General features: G+C 38.7%; 1 protein-coding gene across 1 annotated transcript; it reads left to right on the top strand.

Moving 5' to 3' along the window:
- The first annotated feature begins 1,044 nt into the window (after window positions 1–1,044).
- On the top strand, window positions 1,045–11,754 carry NCF4 (neutrophil cytosolic factor 4). The gene is made up of 10 exons (XM_013947101.2): window positions 1,045–1,156; window positions 2,890–2,974; window positions 4,611–4,764; window positions 5,087–5,157; window positions 5,969–6,096; window positions 7,097–7,154; window positions 8,730–8,828; window positions 9,573–9,703; window positions 9,797–9,862; window positions 10,691–11,754. The coding sequence occupies exons 1-10, from the start codon at window positions 1,125–1,127 to the stop codon at window positions 10,917–10,919; spliced, it is 1,053 nt and encodes a 350-aa protein (XP_013802555.1). The 5' UTR covers window positions 1,045–1,124; the 3' UTR covers window positions 10,920–11,754.
- The last annotated feature ends 1,200 nt before the right edge of the window (window positions 11,755–12,954 follow it).

The raw sequence follows: 12,954 nt of genomic DNA on the forward strand, positions 1-12,954 counted from the left end.
TCCTTCTATTTTCTTCTTCAAAGATTGTCAACTGATGTTACGCAAATGCTATATCCCTACCCTTTGTGTATAAGGTAGGTCAGTCAGCATTCTCCTTGGGTGAACCATTACCCTGTCTTTGTAGCTGGTAAATGTGGATTGTTTTGAGCATACAAAGCTGAAAAGAGCTCTGCTCTTTCAAGAACTCATGTCTTACTTGCATTGATCCATCCTTCAGAGCTCACTTCCTAACCTCCTGTGCCTAATTCCCTGCTACCCATATATTTGACAAGGCTGAATTTCCTGACCGTCCCTCCTGCTCCCCACTTGAAAATTTATTCTTTAGCTCCATCTCCTGGCTCTTGATCCACAGAAGGGAGCATCCTCAGGAATCACAGAGTCTCAAGAAGGGATCAGAGGTATCATCCTAGTTTACAGTGATTGTTAGTATAGTGGTAGTGGTATATTTGGGATCATTATAGCTGGGACAGAATAGATTTTGTTGAGCCTGCTCCCATGTAACTTCACATGGAAATCCATAAACTCTAGGTCTAGCTCTTTTTCTAGGTGATGTGTCATAACCAAACCATAAGACAGGAAGTGGGAGGATAGGACTCTTTTTTACCATCTTAAATCTTCAGGACATTCAGCTCTAGCCAGTTTTATGTGAGGCTTTTGCTGGGCCTGAATTTCTGCTGCCATGCATGCATTGCAGTCATGCATACCTGTGTGATGTGGGTATAAAACATTTTGATATGATAGTATTTCATACTTGCTTTCCACAGAGGCAGATCTTTCTTTGAAGAGAGGTGCAATGGAATATATGTCTCACAGTTTCTGCTTTTCGTTAGGCTTTTGGTTTCTCAAATGCAGCAGTTTCGATACATGACAGACATCACAAAACAGCCTTTCTTTATGACTGTTTTCTCTCTTTAGTACTTCCTCAGTCTGATTGGGGTGGGGAAGTACAGAAGAAACAGGATGACACTGAAACAGTGAGAGTTAGATTTCTGAGGCCTTGGAAAGGAGTCTTGATTCGCACAGGGAGAATGCTGTGACCTGGCTCATCCCATTCCACTGTGAACTGTTCAAGAAGTGGAGGGACAGCAGCTCAGCGTGCCTTCTGGATTTAAGAAGCTGAAGGCATGTCTCTTCCCCGACAACTGCGAGAAAAGAGGTAACATGTCTGTCCTTCCTCACTCCTCCCCTCAAGCCTCTATGTAACCACTGCAATCTGTTGCCTTAATTTTGATGCAGGCTTTCTTGACAGTCCTAAAAGATTTACAGCTTCCAAAATATTAGGCTTCCCAGTGCAGAGCAGATCATTTGTTAAGTTGGAGTGGACTTTCCTTCTTCCTCCTTTCCCAGGGAATATTCACCACCTAGGACAATAGTGGGTCGTCGTCCTCTTTATAACTGCAAACAGAGTTTCCCTGTCACTGGGGTTTGTGATATGAATGTTTGTGATATGACTAATTATATCTCCTGATCTCCAAAACCACATCCCTCTTCACAGTAAGTGGTGGTACTTATGGTGCTGTGGGTGGTGCTGATTCATGTCATTCTCCTTGTACAACAAGCTATTGCAAGACATTGCATCATTACTTCAGCCTTCCAGATGGGCTCTCCATTGTGGAAGTGCTCTGCTTGGGATATTCTGATAGAAGAATAAACTGAAACAACTGCCATGTTTTTGTAGGATCAGAAAATGTAACATCAGCTTGACATTTCCTAGATCCTTTTTACAGTTTCTCTTTCTCTTCCACCTCATTCTTAATCTTTTTACTTAAGTGTTAATATAAATAGCACTCCAACAACATGACATAAGGTTGAGGCAAAGGTGAATTTGTCTTCTATTTGTCAAAGATGTCATGCCAAGGAGAAGACCCCAGAGGAAAAAGGATCTGCCAATCCATGTTCTGTTATTGTGTAGACAACATAGACAAATTATATGTGAATCTGGTCATATGGCTGCTCTTTAGGCATTCCTTCGGGAATCCTCCCTTCTCTCTTGCTTCAGATACAATCTCCATCTTCAATTTTAAGGATCTGCAAAGCTAATCTTAATCCTGCCCATTATCACTTCCTTCATACACTTTTGACATTTTCAGACAAGTATCTTTGTACTTTAGGTTATCTGTTGTGGCTGGGAAGTCTTTTTGTAAATATTTGCTAAACTACTCATTCTTTTTCCAAAGTTTCTTTAAAATTCTACTTTACTGTGATGCTTATAAAAAAAATTGAAATTTTGACAGCTGCTGCAGAACCACTAGTTATGATGTTGTTGCTTTGTATTTTTCTATTTGTTTCTTTCCTTCTGTTGTTTCTTATCTTATATGTATAATGTACATTGTGTATCATATACAGTGTAAGGTTTTTAAAAATCACCTTTGTGCTCTCATTTTCTATAGCACTTAGCACAATAAGCTCTTTTCCCAGAATTGCTTCCTATTCCCTACAGTAATGTAGTAATAATAACATAAATGATGGTGTATAATGATCTTAGAATAAGGTATACTGCTCCAAAGTTCGTATTCTGAGTCTACTAGACACGGTAGGAAGAATTAAGAATGCATCCACAGTTGATATCATTTTTCATGAAAAGCTTACCAGCTCAAGTGTTTCCATTTGTAGCCCTGCTGCTCTTACAAGGCCAGGAGCACTAGGGCTGGTTTTCAGGCTTAATGAGTCCTCACAGCTGCCACTGACTTCTGCTGAAGTTACAGAAGCTTAACATCTCATGATCAGACCTTCGAAAAAGAGAATTACACCAAGAGTTTCTAACTTCTTGGTTTTGACCCTTAACAATGTGAAACTTAACCATATGATATCTTTATTCTGTATGGCATAGAGACCTCCAAAGGCTAACACCAGTTTGAGTAACCTAAATCTTTTGTTCTTGCTTCACAGTGACTTTGACCAGCTTCCAGATGATGTACCTGTTTCAGCTAACATTGCAGACATTGAAGAGAAGAAAGGCTTTACTAATTATTTTGTAAGAAGGGAGATTAATCTTGTCTTTATATGCCCTCAACTGTGACTGGTTTGGTTGTGGGAAACAAGAGACAGTTAACCTGGTGTAGTTGCTTTTTGGTATGAATGGTTCCATGCTGAGACCTTCTCAGAGTTTCTCTTTTCTGGAATGAAGGTTATTCTGTCACAGATCTAGTCTGAAAATTTATTCTCTGGGTGAACCTGACAGAGATCTCTCCTCTAATATTGCTTGTTTTCTAAATTCTTACCTACACCTATTTCTTTCCTGTTAGAGAGCTGGATCTTGGTGAGGCAAGTGGAAAAAGTCAAAGAGGGAAAAAGGAGGGGGTTGGCTCCATTTTTCTATGGCACTGGCAAATTAGGACACTTCCATCTCCACAGAAGATATCATGTCTTTGATATCATATCTAGATCAGATAATGAGTCATGAAAGAGCACAAAAGAAGGAAATAGTGGGGAAAAGCTTTAAGAGATTTTCTGAGAAAGGATTTTGGATAAGACCAGCTCAGTCTGACTTCTGCAGAGTGTGCTGTTTTTGCTGGAGACAGTGCTCATAAAGTTTTCCCACTGAAGGATGCAGGTTTTACTTTTGAATATAGTGATGTTTAGTTGCTCTCTCTTTATGTCTGCCGAAGGATCTGGCTGCAACATGACCCAAAGGTCAGTGCATGTGAATCAAGAGTTTCCCTTACAGCAAAGCAGTTTTGGGGAGAGATAAGAAATAATGTAGTGGTTGGAGAGGGCATTAGAAGTCAGGGGACTTTTTGTTTCTGGCTTTGCCTTTGGTCAGATTACATAGACCAGAATTTCTAAAATTGTATACTTCAAAGTCAGAGGAAATATGAATGCCCTCAACTCTGAAAATCTTTTCATTTAGATGCATACCTGTAGATTTAGTTGTCCTAAGCATCCTACCATAAAACATTATCTTTGATCCTTTGATGTCTTCACTTCTCTATTTCAAATGAGGATATTTACATTTACCTCCCTAATATATTTTGTCAGTTCTGAGGGAACGTATGTGAGAGTAAAGTAGCATCTAGTCCTTTTGGGTTTCCTTTTAAGATTACCTTTTCTCAATGGTATCTAGTGACAGGATGAGAGGCAATGGGCACAAAATGAAACTCTGGAAATTCTGTCTGAACAAAAGAAAACACTTCTTCACTGTGAGGGCGGTTAAGCACTGGAACAGGTTTCCCAGAGAGGTTGTGGAGCATCCATCTTTGGAGATATTCCAAATTCAACTGGACACAGTCCTGGGCAACCTGCTCTAGCTGACCCTGCTTTGAGCAGGGGTGTTGGACCTGACAATCTCCAGAGGTCCCTTCCAACCTCAGCTATTCTGTGATTTTGTGTGATTTGGTGATTCTGTGATTATGTGATAGAAAGCAGCCACAGAGACATGATCCGTAGGCAACTTGGATCCACACATATTACACACTGTTTGGTGCTAACTTCTTATTTTCTAGTACTTGAGTATGCAGATACTTAACTGAAGCCTTACTTTTCACCCTGCCCCTAAGACAATATTCTCACCAGTGAGATGCTGATCTTATGTTCCTACCGTATGCCTTACTTTCATTTTGTAAATCTTAATAAGTATGAACATTAGCCTGAATTTTTCTTGTCTGTTTCAGATGTTTGTCATTGAAGTGAAGATTAAAGGTGGTGGCAGATACCTGATTTTCCGCCGCTACCGTCAGTTCTATGCCCTTCATTCCAAACTAGAAGAGAGATATGGGGCAGAGAGCAAAAACAGCCCTTTTACCTGCACACTCCCCATACTTCCAGGTAAGCTGTCAATTCAAAACCTGTACATGATTAGTAGCTTTCTCAGTCCCAGCCTGTCCTAAACAGGAATGCATTGACAGAATGCAGGACTGCTAGCTGTGACAAGGAACTAGTTCCCAGCCATGAAAGACGGGAAGTAAAGTCAAGGTGCACTGGCAGTCCCTCCACATGTGGTAAAGTTCCTTTAAGAACCTGAAATCCATTAGAAAATAACTATTTTCCTGGAGATCCAGGACTTCATACTTTCTCTGTATTGCTTCATTTCTCTGACAGCCTCTTTTTTTTTCCCTTCAATAACTGTCACTTGTTGTGTGCTTTCCAGGGAAGGTTTATGTTGGGGCCAAAAAGGAGATTGCTGAGAACAGGATCCCTATCCTAAATGCTTACATGAAGGTAAAACTTCATTTTAGCATAGAGACTGAGCTGAGCATTCCAGATAGTTACCCTGTGAAATCAGCTCAGACAGATATTACCACTCTAGTCCTGGGTATCTGCTTCTCTCTATAACATTTTCCCCAATGACATAGTGTCCACACTGTGGGACACCCTGCAATCCTAGTCCCCAAATTGTTTGGACTGTAGGAACCTACTGGAGTACACTGTTTACAAAGGCTCAGTCCCTGCCTTCATATCTAGACATCCTTACAAAAAAATCCAAGATGTATGAGGAAACGGAGATTCTTCAGGTGTTCTGTGAATATGGAGTTGGGATGTGCACCTAAGGAGTAGGAAAGTGGGGTGGGCTTCTGGGTTTACCTGCTCCACAGTGGAGACACAGCCGGTAACATCAGGGAGAGAAATTCCTTGTGTGTGGATTAACTGTAGCTCTGACTTTAAACCAGCAACAATCTGAAGCTTTCCACAACTCACTGGCCAAGTTTTTTGGTATTTAAGACTGCCTTCTCTTTTCACAGTCATTCATATTCTGAAGGGAAATACAAGGAGCAATTTACTTCTTCTGCATTAAATCAGGGATACAAAGAGTGAAGTGATGCATTAGCCAGCTCCAGGAGTAAACAGGAGAAACCGTCACTGTTCAGCCTTGTCCTACTGAGTGTGAAGGAGAGGGGGGAGATTTCTGGCAGTAATGAATATCCTTCATGATCCTGTAGGTCAGAGAGGCATATATGTTACATATGTAAATAAATAGAGAAGTGGTCTCTCCCACTGTAATTACTGTGCTTCCTACTTGCTCTTTGCACAGAACTTACTCTGCCTACCCATTTGGGTGTTGATGGATGAAGAGGTGCGGCTGTTCTTCTACCACTCAACCTTTGATAGCGAACAGGTGCCTCAGAGACTGAGACGGCTTCGCCCACGGACACGCCGAGTGTAAGTGATTGACATGTTTTTTCATCACCGCTTGGTGTAAGAGATGCTGTCCAGTTTTGTGGGGAAAGGGAGCTGATAATCACCACTCTGTTATCCCAAATGAATCCATGAAGTCCTAGAGGGTACCTTTGGGGTAGAGTGAAAACTGGGTATTTTTTCCTTTCAGTAATATATATTTAAAGTATATGTGGTATTTGCATTAAAGGGAAATTCCAAAATAAAGTTGTAGCTTCCTTTTCAAAGAATGTTGCTCAGCTCTGCCTGTTGAGAATTCTTTTATGGTAATATCTCTTATAAGGAAATGTGCAGAGTATACAGGCCAAACTTAAGGGCACAGGCTTGCACCACTGAAGTCAATGTGAGTTTTAGCACTGAATTCAATGAGATCTGGTTCAAACACTAAATGAAACTGAGCACTTCATTTATTCCTGTTCTTTGTCTAAGCAGGGGCCCATCTTACATAGCAGCATTGGAACCCCTTTGGAAAACTGCTAAGTAGATGTCATACTTCATTACCCTTCACATATTAATTCTCCTTTGAACATAGCAAAGATGGACTCACTTTCTTTTTGTGTAGCTCAAACAGTGCAAAAACTGCATGTGTATATAAATTCCTGAATGTACGTATGATGGCAGAGTTTGAACTGAATGCCATGAATGCTCTAAAAAGGAGACCTAGAAGGCAGATTGAGATGCTGAGCAGTGTTGTGGAAGGGAGGTCCAGGCTACTGACTATGTTGAAAATTCCATCTGTTCTCAGCAGCAGACGTCATCAGATTGCTGCTGCTCTGTATGGGAACTGAGAGAACTAGGGCAGTGTTGTTGTATCCATGTTTATTTACTTCAATGCTGTACACAGATTCTCATGCACTTTTTCTCCAGTGATCTGTGGCTTGCCTGCCTCTTGTGATAATGAAAATGCAGACAGTGTACTGATCGTGTTGTATTTCTGATGAGTAGAAAGAGGCATTTACTTCCCTTTTGTCTCCTTTCTTTTCAGTAAAAGCATTTCACCCCAATTGCCTATTTTAGACCGCATGGCAACTCCACGGGCTGAGGTGAGTGCTCTGTACAATCTACCACAGGGTGGGAGATTAAACTCCATCTTGCTCTGCTGTCTCTCTGGTCAAGATGCCTTTTCCAATTAGAGGTTGGAGAAAGAAGGGAAAGTGAAATCAGCGCAGGAAAGCAATTGCTTTTTAACAATAGGGATTGAAGCAAAGGATGGAAAAAAAACTAATTTCTCCTGACCTGAGTAATAAGAAGGTCCATTGTGAATTCAGAATGACAGGAGGTTCAAGACTGAGAGGCAGGTAGAACTCACTGCCAAAGGGTGCACACTTACATAGTGATACCCATAAAATAAATCTAAAGCAAGCACAAGCTTCATTCTCATTGACTTCAGCATATGTTTAAAAGCTTTGTTGGTGAGGTATACTGTCTTGGTATTAAGCACATGAAACTGCCTTGAAAGCAGCCCTTGTCTGAGTATGGACTTACTTTCTGAACATGTGACTCTTTCATGTAAGGTTATTAAAAAACATGGAATTTTTTTGATTTTTTTTTTTTTTACACTGATGATGACTGGTCTTGGATCAGTTGTAATTCTTGGGTTTTATCTACCTTTTTATTAATATTTATTATATGTACAACAGCTTTTTAATAGATGGAAAAAGGCTTTTGAAAGAGCTATTATGTAAACATACCAACTTCTAGCAAGCCAGTAGTCATTGTCGATTTTTTATTAGGAGAACCCTAAGGAGAACCTTTATAAGGCGCTCAAATTTGGCATTAATGAGACCAAAAGAACCATCTCACCGCGGAATAAGGGACATCTAATGTTTGCTCTTCTAAGAGTGTTTGAATGGCTACTATGTTCTCTAGGACAATGGGGAAGATGTATGTTTTTGATAACTCAGCCACTTTAGTTATTAAAGAGTAGCTTGTTAAGGTTAAGCTTGTTAATAGCTTGTAAACATGTGCTTAACTCCTTTTATTTTCCTGAAGGGGGCATCTAAGTTCTACTTTAGCTATATGTCAATTTCCCAGACTTCCTCTAATCTCTCAGTTCAGCATATAGGCCTGAAAGCTAGATGTAAACAGAACAGCTAGTTATCCTTAAATTTGGACACAACTCTCCTGCAACTTTTTAAGGCTCATTGTGACATCTTGCAGCAAATCTGAAGGCTGTAGAACTGCAGCCAGAAATAATATAATTCTTTTGGATTTTCAGGGCTTCAAGTTGTCAAGTTTCAAGTTGACAGTTGTCTTTAGCTCTGTTGACTAACTTGCTTTTATATGCTTTCACCTTCTTTATATTTATTTAACTGGTAGTCAGGGTCCTGCCACTTTAAGAATCCAAGCACGTAGCCTTTTCAGAACCATGTTTATCCTATTGCTTTTGCTACTTTTTCAAAGCCTTACTGCCTGTACTGAGTAGGAGAAGAAATTGTGAGGACTGCAGATTACAGTTCTGTATATGACCTTACCCCAGAAATAGATCTGTGATGACTGTGTGTGTACTATCCTGCTCGTTCATGCTCTGTGTGTGCAGTTCAAGAACAGAACAGGCAAGGCAGATTCACTTTTGTAATTCCATGAATTAAAAATTTCAGAGTTATTACTTTCCTTAGGCACTATTTGATTTTTCTGGAACCAATAAACTGGAACTCAGCTTTAAGAAGGGGGACTTGATCTATCTACTCAGCAGAATAAACAAAGACTGGTTGGAGGTAAGACTGCAATACCAGTACTGAATTATTAGCATACTTTGAAATATATGACTAGAAAGTACTGTTTTAGTCCTTGATACCTGTCCCCTTCTTTCAAAGAGCAACTGTATCACAATCAGGCATTAATGTGAGGGAAATGTCATTGACTCCAAATTTAAGATTGTTTTCCTCTGATGGTTTTTAGATTACAATTTTCCTGCATTCTAGACTTCAGTTTTCATTGTCATTTGCTTCTGCCAGAATGTTCTTTAAATTCTTTGGAAGTGATTAGAACACAAAAAGGCCACAGAAAGTAGCTGGAAACTCTATTTCAGAGATTAATAGGTTTCTTGCCTTAGGATAAGTTGCTCTATACTTCATGCTTTATACCACAAAACACGTCAGCCTGATTATAGAGAACTTGGGCAAAAGAGCAGTGTTCTGAAAAAGGATGAGGAGAACATACTGTGTGTTTGCTGATATGATATCTCTGCTTGCTCAAATACCACAGCCTTCCTTGGTAACCATTTGACTTTCATATATTGCGCATTGTTTCACTTCCCCACCACGTATTTGACTACCCAATCTTATAATCTTGTTGCAGGGATGACATCAGGTGACTTCCATAGCTTTTTTGTTTCTTTTCTTTTTAAAGTAGAAAAACTCTGATTGTTGTTCCCATGGAAATTAATTTAATTCCAAAACTTATAATATGTAGCTAAAACAGCATGTTTTTTCTCATTCTAATGCTTCCTGTCATTCCAGGGAACAGCTCATAGTGCCACTGGGATTTTTCCCTGTGCTTTTGTGAAGATCATAAAAGATTTACCACAGCAGGAAGACACAGTTAATAGAGTACGCTGTTATTACCATGAGGAGACAGTGAGCACTATCAGGTAATAAGAAAATGGTCTTCCAGGTTACTGCTGATGAGATGCTGATAATTCTCTTTTTATGATATGTAATGATAATGTTTGTTCTTATTACAGGGATATCTTGGTGGAAGAGGATTTGAGCAGCATTCCATTATTCAAAGATCTAATGGAATTAATAAGGTACAGAGCGAGCAGATAGTTGTATATTTAATATCACTCAAAACTTGTGTCACGTTCCTTCCAGTCCTTTCAGTTCCTTCCAGATTTTCTATATTCTATACATTCTACCCAGCCATCATGATGTTCTGGGTGTGAAACACTTTTGAAGTGTCCTGAAGAAGTATTTGTACTTTGACTTGGCCCAGTGCCAGCTGTGCAGACACTAGTCTGCCTTTGGATTGTCAGCAAGTGCTGAATGCCACATGCTTCCAACTCAACTGTGCTGGATAGAATTCAGTATCTGTTTCTTGCTCTAAGACTAGAGCCATGCTCCCAAGCAAGGATCTTTTGTCTAATATACTTCTTTGGGATGCAGGACACCACCATCTAATGCCTGTAGATCATTAAACTAGTGTTGAACATTAAGACATTAGAACATTAAATTCTAATTTAATGTTTAAAGTCCTCAGAGGACTTTTCTCAGCATTCTTCCATTACTTAACCTGCCCTCCCCTCAAAAAAAGCAACCATAAATAGACAAAAGGGGGGAGTAACTACAGTCAACTCTTGGTTATATATGAGCATATTATCAGACTTAATTAATTGTGCCATGCACATGGAGTTACTGGAGATGGTCCGTGATCCTGACAAATTTGTTAACTTAGACACAACAAAATGTGAATGTGGCTATATGATTTCTACCACTAGCTCTGCATCAAGAACATGGAGGCACCCAAGGCTTAGTGTGGCTCTGGCAGGATTAATTAGATTTCCAAGATATCATCTACCATGCAGTACTTTACAGGCATTCTTTGGTTGCTAGGGATCAATCCCCTTCTTTTCTGCCAGGCGGGAGTTTGACCAAGACGACATTGTTTTGAATTACTGTGACCTTGATGGTGATCTGATCCGGCTGCTCTCTGATCAGGATGTTGAACTCATGGTGTCTCAGAGCAGAAGGAAGCCTGCTGAGAAGCATATCTTCCCTTGGAAGTTACACATCACTCACAAAGATGACTTAAGTGTCTACAACACTAATCCAGGAATAGGTGCTATTCAAACAGTAAGAACAACATGACCACTATAGAGAGATGTTCCAGTAGGTAGCTATATCATCCTTCTGTGATTTCCCCTCTGCAGATAATTTCCTTTAACAAGTGTTTGAGGTGAGCTTGAAAAAAATAACATTTAATAATGTAGTACTTTTCAATGTAAAATCTATACCTAGTTAGCTTCTTCAGCTTTTCAGCACTCCTGTGCAATAGAGATATCTACAATGAAGACCAGAGAAACTAAGGAACAGAAAAGTAAAATCACTGGCTATGTTCACAAAGCAAGTCAATGTTAGCCTGAAATAGAGGTTTGATGTCCTGAGCTCCAAGACCTTCTTTAATTTCCGTCCTCTCTCCTAGAGTCACTTATTTGCCCAGAATGTCTTCATTAGCTTTTTTTCTAGCACTGTCATAATTTTCTCTTCACTTGCTGGAATGAATGTTTGTTTGCTAATGCTTATGAACACAGTAATTATTTCTGTTATCTGGGTGTCTGACTGGACATTCAGAGTTTATTATGGAAGCATCAAGAAAAATTTCTGTTATTTCAGTGAAGAAATCGCAGCTGACCTTTGCTTTTGTCTTTCCATTGGGCAATACTTTAAATTCTGTACATTAAACCTAGTTCAAATGCAGTGTTACTAATAAGCTTCTTGTAATTGTGCAGAGTATTTTTTTTTCCACATTCTGGGATAATTTGTGTGATGCCTATCCAGATAACAATTTCCTTTCTGTCTGTCTCCTCTTCTGCTTCCTGACACTGTATCACAAAGCAGAACTAACAAGAAATTACTGTATCAGATTCTTCAACAAGTAAAGTCACATATAAGCTTATTTTATCAGTTTCTATTCAAATGTTTATTTTGGTGGTGAAATAATTCATTCTCCTTTTTCTTTTTTCTTGAAAATGAGGTAATTTTGAAGAGTTTGAATGTTATCTTTTCAGCCTTCCTTAAAAGAGTTGGTTATTAAAAAAAAAATCTTGAAATTGTTTCTTTAATGGTCATGCAGTCAAAAATATTTTCTTCCTGAACAAATTTACTGCTGCTTGTAAGTATTACTCGTTATGTATATTTTACATAAATTGTATCATATCTAAGGTGCTATATTTTAAAAACACCATGCAGTCATGTAATTACAAGGATACCATCATGTATAGATATAAACAGTAAAAATAAGAAATTAAAAAAGGTTTCAGATACCATGCTTCTGATTCAACTGTTAGTTTCTATGATGTTAAACTACACATCTGCTTTTTAAGAAATATTTGTCCTTGGTCAGCTGCTAAAACTCATACAGAAAAAAGGGAAGACTGACAACCTTTCTGAAGGTACTACAAGTCAGTTATCTAACCATGCGCAAGTAACCCACCACTCCCCAAACTGGCAAAATAATGTTTTCTTTTTTCTGTTTCTTAGATGTTACCTGTAATTGGTAAATCAGGTAACAAGATTTTCAAAAATAACAACAAAAAATTAAATACAACTTATCCCTTAAACTTTGGCTTTTTTTCCTGATGTGTGTACATAAGTTTATACATAAATTTATGTATATAAACTTTAATAGTCTTTTATCTGCAGCCTTGCATTTATGAATATAACAATGTATTGGAAATAAAGGAGAGAGTTTATATTTAAAGATAAGCATATACTTTGCTAGATTGGGATCCATAGACCATTTATTGCATCATACTTTATTTATTAAGTGCATAGTTCTATCTGTATATTAATGCTGTACAGACTCATATAAGAAAATGCTCCTTTCTCCAAAGAGTTGTAAGGTGTGCCACAGGCCACCTCTCTACTCCAGGTAAAAAAGTTCCAGCTGATTAAATCCACACATACTAAATTTCAGAGCTAAATAACATATGTTCAAAAGAGACACAGATTATGCTTTCCTTTTTCCAATGGTCAAAGTTTTTAATGGGCACTATTTTATTAAAATGTTATAAAATATAACTTCCCACTTTAAAGGCATTGTACAAATGCAGTGGAGGAAGGAGATGAAACAATGTACAATGATAATATTAATAATCTTACAGTGTATTCTCTTATGCATCAA

Source organism: Apteryx mantelli, chromosome 1 (assembly GCF_036417845.1).
Source record: "Apteryx mantelli isolate bAptMan1 chromosome 1, bAptMan1.hap1, whole genome shotgun sequence".
NCBI lineage: Eukaryota > Metazoa > Chordata > Aves > Apterygiformes > Apterygidae > Apteryx > Apteryx mantelli.